Raw genomic sequence first — 12,331 nt, forward strand, 5'->3', positions numbered from 1 at the left:
ATCACCTCTAAAAGGACTCGGTGTCTGAAAAAAAAATAAACTGACCCATGAAGCAAAGAGCATATCTGGACTGTGTGATTCTTTGACTCATATTTTCATAGAAAGTTAAAAAAAAAAAGGGGTTTCAAGCATGATTCTAAGAGGGAGGAGGGAAAAAACAAACAAACCAAGCGAACATGCAGCTTCTCTTCTAGTGGAGTGACAGGTAATAAACCAATAAGCAACACAGTATATAATACAGTGACATGTAATAATAAGCACTCTAAAGAAAATGAAGTGATGGAATGCTTTTTTTACATAGGATAGTAAGGAAAGGCCTTTATGAGGAGATGGTATTTGACAAAGATCTGAATGGAGCGAGGACACAAATAGTGTGGCTATCTAGGGAGAAGAGTATTCTAGGCAAAGGAAATAGCATATGCAAATGTCCTGAGGCGGGCACATGCTTGGGGAGCTCCCAAGAGAGCAGGAAGGCAAGTGTGACTCAAGAGGTGTAAGGAAAAAGGGTAGGAAATGAGATCAGAGAAGTAGGCAGGGGCCGGATCATGCGGAGTCTTTGTAGGCGTGATGAGGACTTCGGATTTTGTTTAAGATTAGCCATAAGCCACTGGAGAGAGTTGAACGGTGAAGTGACATTATCTGACTTTTGTGTAGAAGGATTGCGAGGGTGAGAATGAGAGCATGGAGAGTTGTTGGGTGACAATCATCTAGATATGAGATGATGGTGCCTTAGCCTGGGTAGTAAGAAGACACTGTATTTGAAGGGAGATGTTATAATAGCCTTGTTGTCAGGTTGGTCACAAGGTGTGAGAGAAAGAGGAAGCATGGAAGTATTTGTTCTGAGCAACTTGGGAGAATGGTATCACCATTCACTGAGGTGAGCGTCATTCAGGAAGGAGCCACTGGGGGAGGGGAGGTGTTGAAAAGTTTGGTCTTGACTGGTTAAGAAGATGTGAGATATATATATATATATATATATACATACATATATATATATATATATATATATATATATATATATATATATATAATGGAATATTACTCAGTCGTAAAAAAGAAAGAAATAATGCTATTTGCAACAACATGGATGGACCTAGAGATTGTCATACTAAGTGAAGTAAGTCGGACAGAGAAAGACAAATATCACGTGATATCACTTATATGTGGAATCTAAAAAATAATACAAATGAATCTATATACAAAACAGAAACAGACTCACAGACATAGATAACAAACAAAGGTGGGGGGAGGGATAAATTAGGAGTATGGGATTAACAGATACAATTACTATACATAAAATAGATAAGCAGCAAGGATTTACTGTATAGCACAGGGAGCTACATTCAACATCTTACAATGGAAAATAATCTGAAAAAAACATATATATCACTGAATCACTTTGCTGTACACCTGAAACTAACACAATATTGTAAATCAACTATGCTTCAATAAAAAATTTTGGTCTTGGACATGTTAATTTTGAAATACAAATTAGACATCCAAATTCAGCAGGCAGTAGCAATGAGATTTTATAGTGGAACATTAATAAAAATAGTGACTACAGCAAGTATTTCCATGACAGGTTCGAGGGCCTGTGTGGGGACAGCAGCAGGATAAAATAGGAACCACCTCGCAGGCAAGGAGAACCGAAGGTGAAATGGTGGCCAGCAGTTCAGAAGCCCTCGTGCAGTGGTGTCAGGCACGGCGTCAGCCAGGTGACAGTGGCAGCATTCGGGCAGGTAAGGGAAGGGGATTTCTCAATTGGGTACAAATAACTCCAGTGTCACACTTGTTTTCACCCTGTCTATAGATTCTGAGACCGAGGCTGTGAGGCAAAAATAAATCACTTAGGGCTTCCCTGGTGGTGCACTGGTTGGGAGTACCCCTGCCGATGCAGGGGACACGGGTTCGTGCCCCAGTCCAGGAGGATCCCACATGCCGCGGAGCGGCTGGGCCCGTGAGCCATGGCCGCTGAGCCTGCGCGTCCGGAGCCTGTGCTCCGCAACGGGAGAGGCCACAACAGTGAGAGGCCCGCATACCGCAAAAAAAAAAATCACTTAATATTTCTAAGCCTCTTCTTTTTATCTGTAAAGTAAGGAAGATAGACTAATAATACTAATAAGAACGAATAATTATTGAATATTTTTCTCTATGCTGGACCCTGTACTAATTATTTTACAAGGACTGTCTCCTTTAAATGTCACAATAACCCAGAAGACAGATGTCATTTTACAGACAAGGAAACTGAGATTTAAAGAAGTCAAGGAACTCTCCCAGGGTCACATAGCCTGTAAGCGGTTAACGGACAGAGACCAGGATTGAAATCCAGTCTGACTCTAGAGCCTGCTAAACAGTTTGACACTCAGCTCTCATGCCCTCTTAACATAGGATAAAAATGCCACCTCACATAGGTGTTACATATGACAAGGCACTCCTGAGAAGCACCGGTATGTTTAATTCAGGGTGCCTAAGGTAGTAGCAGCTGGCCAGCATCAAATGGTGTGGGGGGCTGAACGGACCATTAGGATGTCCATGTCCTAATCTCTGGAACCTATGGCTGCTGCATTATATGGCTAAAGGGATTTTGCAGATGTGATGAGACTGGGGATCTTGAGATGGGGAGATTGTCCTGGATTATCCAAGTGAAGGCAATGCCTGAAGGCAATGTGAAGATGGAAGTAGAGGAAGATTGAGATTTAAAGATGCTATGCTGGCATAAAAAGAAACGAAATTGAGCTATTTGTAATGAGGTGGATGGACGTAGAGTCTGTCATACAGAGTGAAGTAAGTCAGAAAGAGAAAGACAAATACCGTATGCTAACACATATATATGGAATCTTAAAAAAAAAATGTCATGAAGAACCTAGGGGTAAGACAGGAATAGAGACACAGACCTACTAGAGAATGGACTTGAGGATGTGGGGAGGGAGAAGGGTAAGCTGTGACAAAGCGAGAGAGAGGCATGGACATATATATACTACCAAACGTAAGGTAGATAGCTGGTGGGAGGCAGCCGCATGGCACAGGGAGATCAGCTCGGTGCTTTGTGACCGCCTGGAGGGGTGGGATGGGGAGGGTGGGAGGGAGGGAGACGCAAGAGGGAAGAGATATGGGAACATATGTATATGTATGACTGATTCACTTTGTTATAAAGCAGAAACCGACACACCATTGTAAAGCAATTATACTCCAATAAAGATGTTAAAAAAAAAAAAACCTGGTACAAGGTGACAGCAAAATAAAAAAAATAAATAAATTTTTTAAAAGATGCTATGCTGGGACTTCCCTGGTGATCCAGTGGTTAAGACTTTGCCTTCCAATGCAGTGTGTACATGTTCGATCCCTGCTTGGGGAGCTAAGATCCCACATGCCTTGCGGCCAAAAAACCAAAACAGAAGCAATATTGTAATAAATTCAATAAAGACTTTAAAAATGGTCCACATCAAAAAAATCTTTTTTAAAAAAATAAAGATGCTATGCTGCTGGCTTTGAAGATGAAGGAAAGGTCCATGAGCCAAGAAATGCAAGAAGTGACTTGCCTGATGGTCCAGTGGTAAAGGATCCGCCTTCCAATGCAGGGGACGCACGTTTGATCCCTGGTCGGGGAACTAAGATCCCACATGCCGCGGGGCAACTAAGCCTGCGCGCCACAACTACTGAGCTCGCGCACTTCAATAAGAGAACCCGCGTGCCGCAAACTACAGGGCCCACGCGCCCTGGAGCCCATGCACCACAATTAGGGAAGAGAAAACCACGTGCACCACAACTAGAGAGAAACCCAACTGCCGCAACGAAGAGACCACGCCACAAGGAAAGATCCCATATGCCTCAATGAAGATCCCATGTGCTGCAACTAAGACCCAATGTGGGGGCTTCCCTGGTGGCGCAGTGGTTAAGAACCTGCCTGCCAATGCAGGGGACACGGGTTTGAGCCCTGGTCCGGGAAGATTCCCACATGCCGTGGAGCAACTAAGCCCGTGTGCCACAACTACTGAGCCCACATGCAGCAACTACTGAAGCCCACACACCTAGAACCCGTTCTCCACAACAAGAGAAGCCATCACAATGAGAAGCCACAACTAGAGAAAGCCTGCGCGCAGCAATGAAGACCCAACGGAGCCAAAAATAAAAATTAAATAAATTTAAAAAACACAATCAATTAAAAAAAAAAAGACCCAAAGCAGCCAAAAAAAAAAAAAAAAAAAGGAATACAGCTTTAGGAGCTGGAAAAGGCAAGGAAACAGATTCTCCCCAAGAGCCTCCAGAAATGAACAGCCCTGCTGACACCTTGGCTTAGCCCACTGAAACCAATTTTGGACCTCTGGCCTCCAGAACTATGAGAGAATAAATCTGTGCTGTTTTTAAGCTCTCAAGTTGGTTGGAATTTGTTACAGCAGCCATAGGAAACTGATAGAACAGGGCAGCATGGCAGCTACTGGCGCGCGTGATGTAGAATTGGTGAGGTGGTGAAAGTCCCTGGACGTCCTCAAGGGTAGGACAGTCTGTGAGAAAGTGCTAAGAAGTAGCCTCAAGCTTGGGATGGATGTAATTTCTAACCAGCTCATAGAAGGCGGTGCTTCCAGAAATGTCAGGAACTGGTTTCCCGCCTTGAAAAGGTACGTTGAATCAAAGCAAGTTGTGCGCTGCCCAGACTTTCTTTAAGGTTAAGGACTGACACACCTGCACCAGGTGAGATTGGATCCCAGGCTTTGGGGGTGAGGCATGGCACCTTGGCTTGGCACCCAGGACCGTGCCTTGTATGTAAAGGGGCTCCAGTAAAACTGGCCTTTGTTTTCTCCTGGACAGTGTGGCTCAAAAACAAGAAACACATAGACATACAAATACATTCTCTCTCTAGATTTCTAAACAAAGCCCTGGGGAAAAAATTTCTACCCAAACTTAAAGGATTAAAGAAAGTAATGACACATAGGGAGTGGTTCTGATTCTAAGGAAATTCATGCTGTTTTTCATGCACATCCAGACTCATGAGCATTCTGCCCATAGAAGGAAAAAATGTCAGCATTAGCAAGAACAAGTTACCACTGTGTCTGATTTATCGCTGGCTCTGGGGTAACTGCAAACATATTCCGTAATAATTTCATTTTAATCAACCATTGTGTGACTCATTTAAATACCAATACACTACCTTTTTTGGAATTAAATTAAATTAATTAATTATTATTTTTGGCTACGTTGGGTCTTCGCTGCTGCGTGTGGGCTTTCTCTAGTTGCGGCGAGCAGGGGCTACTCTTCGTTGCAGTGTGCGGGCTTCTCACTGCGGTGGCTTCCCTTGTTGCAGAGCACGGGCTCTAGGCACACGGGCTCTAGGGTGCAGGCTCAGTAGTTGTGGCGCACGGGCTTAGTTGCTCCGCGGCATGTGGGATCTTCCCAGACCAGGGATCAAATCCATGTACCCTGCATTGGCAGGCAGATTCTTAAACGCTGCACCACCAGGGAAGTCCCTACACTACCATTTTCAACAGGACTATCTAAATTTCCTAAAGTTGTTCCCTATAAAGGCTGCTTGCCAAACACTGGGAGTATTGCTGATTTGCTCCCAAGGAAAGCATCATTCACAGAATGACATTGTATCATTTCAGAACTCCAAGTTTTTTAGAAAGTTTCAAGTACACTTGGTTTGAGTGACATTGAACCTAATGGGTTTTGGTACACAGTTATTAGAATTCACAAATTCAACCCCAGATACGTCATTTTTATTATTAATTTTTTCCTGATCATTAAAAACAGTGCATGTCATTGTAGAAAATTTAGGACTGCAGAAAAGTGTATAATAGGAAAATACAAGTCAGCCATAACAGAACCACCTGGATACAGAACTATTAGCATCTTACTGAATTTTTTAATATATTTTATTTCAAGACAATTTTTAAATGTTTATATACTAATGTGTGTGTGTTTTCTTTTTACAACATTCAGAACATACCGAAAAACTACAACCTGAATTTGTATTGTACCACAAACATTCTCCCAGGTCATTAAATATTCTTGAAAAAAATCTGAGTTTACTGGTTGTATCACATGGATTTACCATACTTATTAATGATTTTACATGATTGGATTTTAGATTGTTTTTCCAAGATTCAATTATGAGTCTTGTACTTAAACATTTATGACAACTTCTAATCATTTCACTAGCTAAATTCTTAGAATTACTGGGTTAGAGGATAGTAATTTTTAAAGGTCCTGATACAGAAAGGTAATAACAGTTTATATTTCCACCAAACTTATACCCATTCTGAGTATTATCTTGTTTACATTAAAAACTAAGACTCAAGAACAAACAGAAAGACTCCAACAGTCATAAACATGCACATGTCAGATCGTAAGTACATCTACCTTTCCTGAACAGACAACTGAAATTTCCGCCTGAACAGACAATTGGAATTTCTAGCAGAGTTTCACATTTACAGTTTTTAAAAAGCAGTGTTTTCCTTCTTACTTCTTTTCTGGTGTGTGTGTGTGTGTGTGTGTGTGTGTGTGAGTGTGTGTGTGTGTGTGTTTCCAATGAGCGTCTATAACTTTTAGAATCAGGAAAACAAATCCTAAGTTTTTTAACTGAGGATACTCAATAGTTGTACGAAGACTTGCTGAATTAGTACACCTATGTATACACATCTTTCAGTAATAGAACACAATCAGAATATTTGCTTTCCTTACCTGTCAAATGGGATCCAGTGAAAGAAAGACTCTATTTTGTGTGTTTGTTATTCTTTTGTTTAGTTTACCAGAAGGATTTTTAACAGAAAGAAAACAATGCAACTGGAACAGTTAAAAGAGGCACTGCCTTAGATAGTGTTGCTTGAGTTTCTTTGCTCAGAATGGAAGGGAAAATGATCTTTTTCTATTAAAAATCCCCAAAGATTCCTTTACCCCTCCACCTGCCCCTACCTCTTCCACCATCTCTTTTCTCCTCTACCCATCAGACTTCTGAAAGTTGTCTACACTTACTGGAAGGCTTCACTTCCTCAGCCTCCCCTTCAGTTCATAGCTGCATCATAGCTCTGTCCCAACCATTCCGCTAAAACATGATTTTCAAGAGCAGTCAGTGACTTTCTATTGAGAAATCCATTGATTACATTTGTCCTTATTTTAGTGGATCTTTCTGCTGAATGTATTGCTGGAGACTACTTCTTCCTTAAAATTCTCAACCCTTGGCTTTGGTGACACCATATTTTCCTGAGGCTTCTTAAGCCCTTCTAATCCTTTCTTCTTGGCCACCTTCCTAACCACTGCCCACTCCATAGGTCTCGATATTCTCTCATTTTCCCACTAGCTCTCTTCTCTTTTTGCTCTATGTGTCCTCCCTGGCAGACCTCACACACTCTTACAGTTGTGACAGATACCTGAATGCCAAGTCTCCCAAACCGATACCTCCCTAAAGCCTCAGACACACAAATCTGTCTGTTCAACTTATCCATTGAAATCTACCACCACAGACACGGCCAGCGAATTGACTGAAATAGGTCTTTGACTGACTTTTCCTCCTTTGTTAATCGTATGGCTTTCTTTCACTTAACTTCATATTTCGATTTTCCCTTGCTCAGTTTTTGATAATATGCCTGGGTGATTAGTTAGGATGATTTCTCAACATCATAAAATGCTGTGGAAAAATACACATATTTGGTGTATGTGGTTTCCCAGTTTTCAGCGATACAATAATCACTTTTCATTAGGAAGATATACTTTTTCAAAGACTTGTGCAAAAACATATCAGGTTGCCTTTTGGTGCAAGAAGCAGGAATTTATTAAAGTGAGATATAAAGGCATGCTTGTGCGCATATACCTCTGACCAACATATCTTATTCAGGTTGGGTGGGGATTGGCTGTGTTTTCTAACTCAAGGAATGGACTTCTTATGAAAGGTCATCTGTCTAATGCACCCAGCCTTGTCAACTAAAAGTGCTAGCCATCTTATTTCTGTCTCTTTGAAGCACTCCAGCATACATAGCTCTAAGAGCTGATAAGATATTCCATGCTGTAAGACTCCAGTAGGATAAAAACTCCCCTCTCTTCAGAACTGTTTTAAAAATTCTGACCTGCAAGAAAAAGAAGAAAAAATCCTGGACAATAGTAAATTCAACATCATGTAAGGTCTGAATGTTAATAATTCACTTTAATTATTTGCATATATTTAGCACATCATTTGACGACTTTCACATGCCTGCTACAGAACGCAGCATCCTTTTGCCTTAAAGCCAAGATACATTTGGATGTCTGTAGGCCCACTCTTCACTTTTAGGAGGAAGGAGATTCTTTAGAATCCGCTCTATTCATGTGTTTGTAATAAACCATCTCTCCTAGTCTTCCTTTTATAGCCTATTAACATAAATGACCCTCACCCTTTATTACTATCCACCTTCTAGGAGACATGTAGAGTTCCTCTCTTGAGTGAAGATCTCTAAGTTGGGAATTGACATTATTATGCATTTGGCAATGTTATTCATTCAGTCAGTCAATAAATTTTTTTGAACACTTGCTATGTTTCAGGCATTGTTCTGAGAACTTCAGATTTGGCCTTGAGACAAAGACACGAGGTCTGTTCTCATAGATGTTAAATTTCTGGGGGAGGGGTATGATTTCAGTCAATTAAAAAATTGAGTGAATAAGATAATTTCAGGTATTGCTATGAAGAATATATAGCCCAGTAATGTGCTACAGGGTGTGGCGGCAGGGGGGGCTACTTCAGATTTGATGCCAAGGGAAGGCTCTCTGAGCAGGGGGCCTACAAAGGTAAGCCACCCCTCACTCCCAGCCTGGTCTGACAAGGAGGGATTGAGAAAAACTAGCTGAACTTCCCTATGAAATACACTAAAAACTTTCTCAGTGACAGTGGGGATGGGAAGTAATCTTAGGGAGATTCTTTGATGTGAACTGGTTTTTTTCTTCTCTGCCCACTTCTGACTGGAGCCAGGACAGATGTCAGAGTCCTGGATTTCAGGAAGCAGACACAGTGTATTTGTTTCCTAAGGTTGCCATCATAAATTACGACAAGCTGGAACAACGGAAATTTAGTCTCTCACAGTTCTGAAGGCTAGAAGTCCAAAATCAAGTTGTTAGCAGGGCCATGTTCCCTCCAAAGACTGTAGGGAAGGATTCTTCTTTGCTTCTTCATAGCTTTTGGTGGTTGCCAGCAATCCTTGGTGTTCCCCTTGGCTTGCGGCAGCATGACTTTAACCTCTGCCACAGTTTTCACATAGCCTTCTCCCCTGTATCTCCTCTGTGTCTGTTTTTATTAAAAAATAAATATTTTTAATAAAAATGTCCCTCTTTTTATAGATACTGGTCATTGGATTTAGGAGGCCCTACCCTAACCCAATAGTACCTCATCTTTTTTTGTTTGTCTTTGTTTGTTTGTTTTTGCGGTACGCTGGCCTCTCACTGTTGTGGCCTCTCCCGTTGCGGAGCACAGGCTCCAGAGGCGCAGGCTCAGCGGCCATGGCTCACGGGCCCAGCCGCTCCGCGGCACGTGGGATCTTCCCGGACCGGGGCACGAACCCGTGCCCCTGCATCAGCAGGCGGACTCTCAACCACTGCGCCACCAGGGAAGCCCAGGACCTCATCTTAAATTGATCACATCTGCAAAACCCTACTCCAAATAATGTCATATTCACAGGTTCTGGGTAGACATGAATTGGGGAGGAGGGGAAAATATTCAACCCACAGCGGAGTCAGCTGGAACTGTCATCAGTGGGAGGAAACGTACCCCAGTAACTTGATGTTATCCAGGGACTAAAGAAGAAGGAAAACTGTGGGGACCGCCTGAGAAGCATGGTCTGCAGAGTCTTGGAACAATGTTATTTAGTATATAATTTTAACTTTGCTTCCAGTGTCATCAATCCCTTCTGTCATCCTCAAGAATTGAGTTAGGTGTGGGTGGGTCTTCGGGCCTCGGTGGGCGGGTGCCGGGGCTTCACCTCCAAGGCGGGTCCCCGGGTAGAGGCCAGAGTGTCTAGGCGGGTGCTGAAGGGCGGCGGGAGGTGGTGTGGGCACCACACATGACCCACACCCTCCGCCTTATCCCCGCCCCCTGCCCCACCCAGGGAAGTGGGCCAGATCCTGGAGCCGCTAGCGCTTGCGGACTGTGGCAGCCGAGAGGCCGCAGCACGGCCAGAGAAAGCCATCGCGTTCGCCTACAGGCTCTGCGCCGTGGACACGGACGGGGTGGAGCCCGTGCAGTCAGTCCTGGAGGATGGATGTCTGTGCTTAAGATCCGACAATGTGGCAGAAGGCAACTGTGCCAAAGAACTGCTACAAAACTCCCGTCGAGATGTGGAGTATTTTGTGGCCCCCCAGGTCGTATGTCTTGACCAAAGCTAGATGGAAAAGAGCCCCTCTCACACTGCTGAGGACCTATTCTGCAAAGGGGCGCCCTATGAACACGTGGAAGGGCAACGACTATTTTGTTATTATGAACCCAAGTGTTCCCGCTCTCTTCAGTCACCTGAAAAAAGTGATGGTTAGGGATCTTTTAGTAACTAACTCTTCTGAAGACAGAATTGGGAAAGATCTAGCTAAAACAAGGCAAAGAGTCCCTGATGCCAATGGAAGTAGAAGGTATTGCCAGTTTCCAAGAAAATGGATCAAGTGTTTACTCACAGGCTGTTCAGTATGGAAGGCTTTATCCCCTCCCCAAAGACGGTCTAGCAAACGGCACTTAAGTGAATTCTTCTACTCATGTAACTGTTAGACATTGCCTCTGATCACTATGTGACAACCTGAGTTGTCCCTTTCAGTTGCTGTTTCCATCGACTTGAGCAGCCTTTTATCTTTACTGAACTCACTAAATTTGTTCCTGGGTACCCACTGTATTCCAAGCAGAGGGCTGACTTTCTGCTAAAGTTAAAGGAGTAAGGAGGCAGCTTTGGGAGGTGATGTGTACGTTTACGGCCTTCATCGTGGTGACTTCATGCGTGCGTACTTAACCCCAAACTCACTGACTTGTATACATTAAATAAGTACAGCTATTTACAGGTCAACTATATTTCAGTAAAATGGTTTAAAAAGAATTGAGTTAAATTTGTTAAACCTCCAAAGCCTCTTAGGAGTTGTTTCAGGAGGTGGCTCAGAGTAGTTGAGTCCATGATTAAGCAAAGTGGTTGAGGAGATCACAGCAGCCCAGAGAGGCAATTGCCACACAGTGGGTTGATCAGCAGTCTCGACCTGAGATGACAACGAAAACCAGGACTACCTGGGTGTCCTCAGAAATGTTTGCTGACAAAATCTTTAATGATGCAGGCTTCATTCACCCAGCCAACAACATTCCTCAAATACCTGCCATATGCCAAGTACCTTGCTGGTGTTGGGAAAAATGCTCAGCAACAGGAAGCTGGTCCCTCCTCTTGAGAATTTCACTGTCATCAAGGAGGGTGAGAATTTGAAAGATGGTGTTATTTGGATACAAAGGAAAATGTGACCCCAGGAAGCTGAATTGAGGACATGACTTACACTGATTATAAAGTGAGGGACAGCACAACAAACGTTTGTTGATTGCCTCCCACGTCAGGCGCTGTGCTGGGTACCAGCGTCCAGAAGCAGCATCCTCCCTGCTCCCCTTCCTTTAGCTTCTCCTTCACTGTTCCGTGGAATCTTTAGACACAACAAATCTATAAGACATTGATGTCCCTATGACCTTCCCCAAACAATTCCTTTTTTTTTTTTTTTTTTTTTTTTTTTTTTTTTTTTTTTTTTTTTTTTTTGCGGTACGCGGGCCTCTCACTGTTGCGGCCTCTCCCGTTGCGGAGCACAGGCTCCGGATGCGCAGGCTCAACAGCCATGGCTCACGGGCCCAGCCGCTCCGCGGCATGTGGGATCTTCCCGGACCGGGGCACGAACCCATGTCCCCTGCATCGGCAGGCGGACTCTCTACCACTGCGCCACCAGGGAAGCCCTACAATTCCTTTTTGTGTGCTTCATTTGGAAATAGCCCTGTAATAGTATCAAATACCAAACACTTGATCACTCAGCATTCCAGCCTGAAAAACCCAAATCAATGTCCCTCTCGTTCATTTCGATTTAACCCCCATGGCACAAAGACACATGGCACAGTGTCCAAAGCAAAGTAGACATTCATTCACATTTACAACTACTCTGCACCAGGCACTGACCAAATGTTAGTTCCCTTTTCCTTACTAAATAAATATCACAGGTTTGCTTGTTGGTCACAGCAATGAGTTTAGTATAAAACAAATAAAATTCTGATGAGTGATCTCACTATAATTTAGCCAAAGAAAGAATCACTGTAGTTCAGAATTTCAGAAAAGTTATACCTTCTCAAGATCTTAAGAGAACCCATCTCCAGCTTTTCTTTAAT

At 43.1% G+C, this 12,331-nt stretch overlaps 1 protein-coding gene across 1 annotated transcript; it reads left to right on the forward strand.

Annotated features, from left to right (window-relative positions):
* The first annotated feature begins 1,657 nt into the window (after positions 1–1,657).
* LOC136131432 (glutamyl-tRNA(Gln) amidotransferase subunit C, mitochondrial-like) lies at positions 1,658–10,367 on the forward strand. Its single transcript, XM_065888197.1, is given in 5 exon segments — positions 1,658–1,739; positions 4,367–4,458; positions 9,889–9,974; positions 10,062–10,303; positions 10,306–10,367. Coding segments are annotated over 5 exon segments (564 nt in total).
* Positions 10,368–12,331: the final 1,964 nt, after the last annotated feature.

The sequence above is a fragment of the Phocoena phocoena genome, chromosome 11, assembly GCF_963924675.1.
Source record: "Phocoena phocoena chromosome 11, mPhoPho1.1, whole genome shotgun sequence".
NCBI classification, from domain to species: domain Eukaryota; kingdom Metazoa; phylum Chordata; class Mammalia; order Artiodactyla; family Phocoenidae; genus Phocoena; species Phocoena phocoena.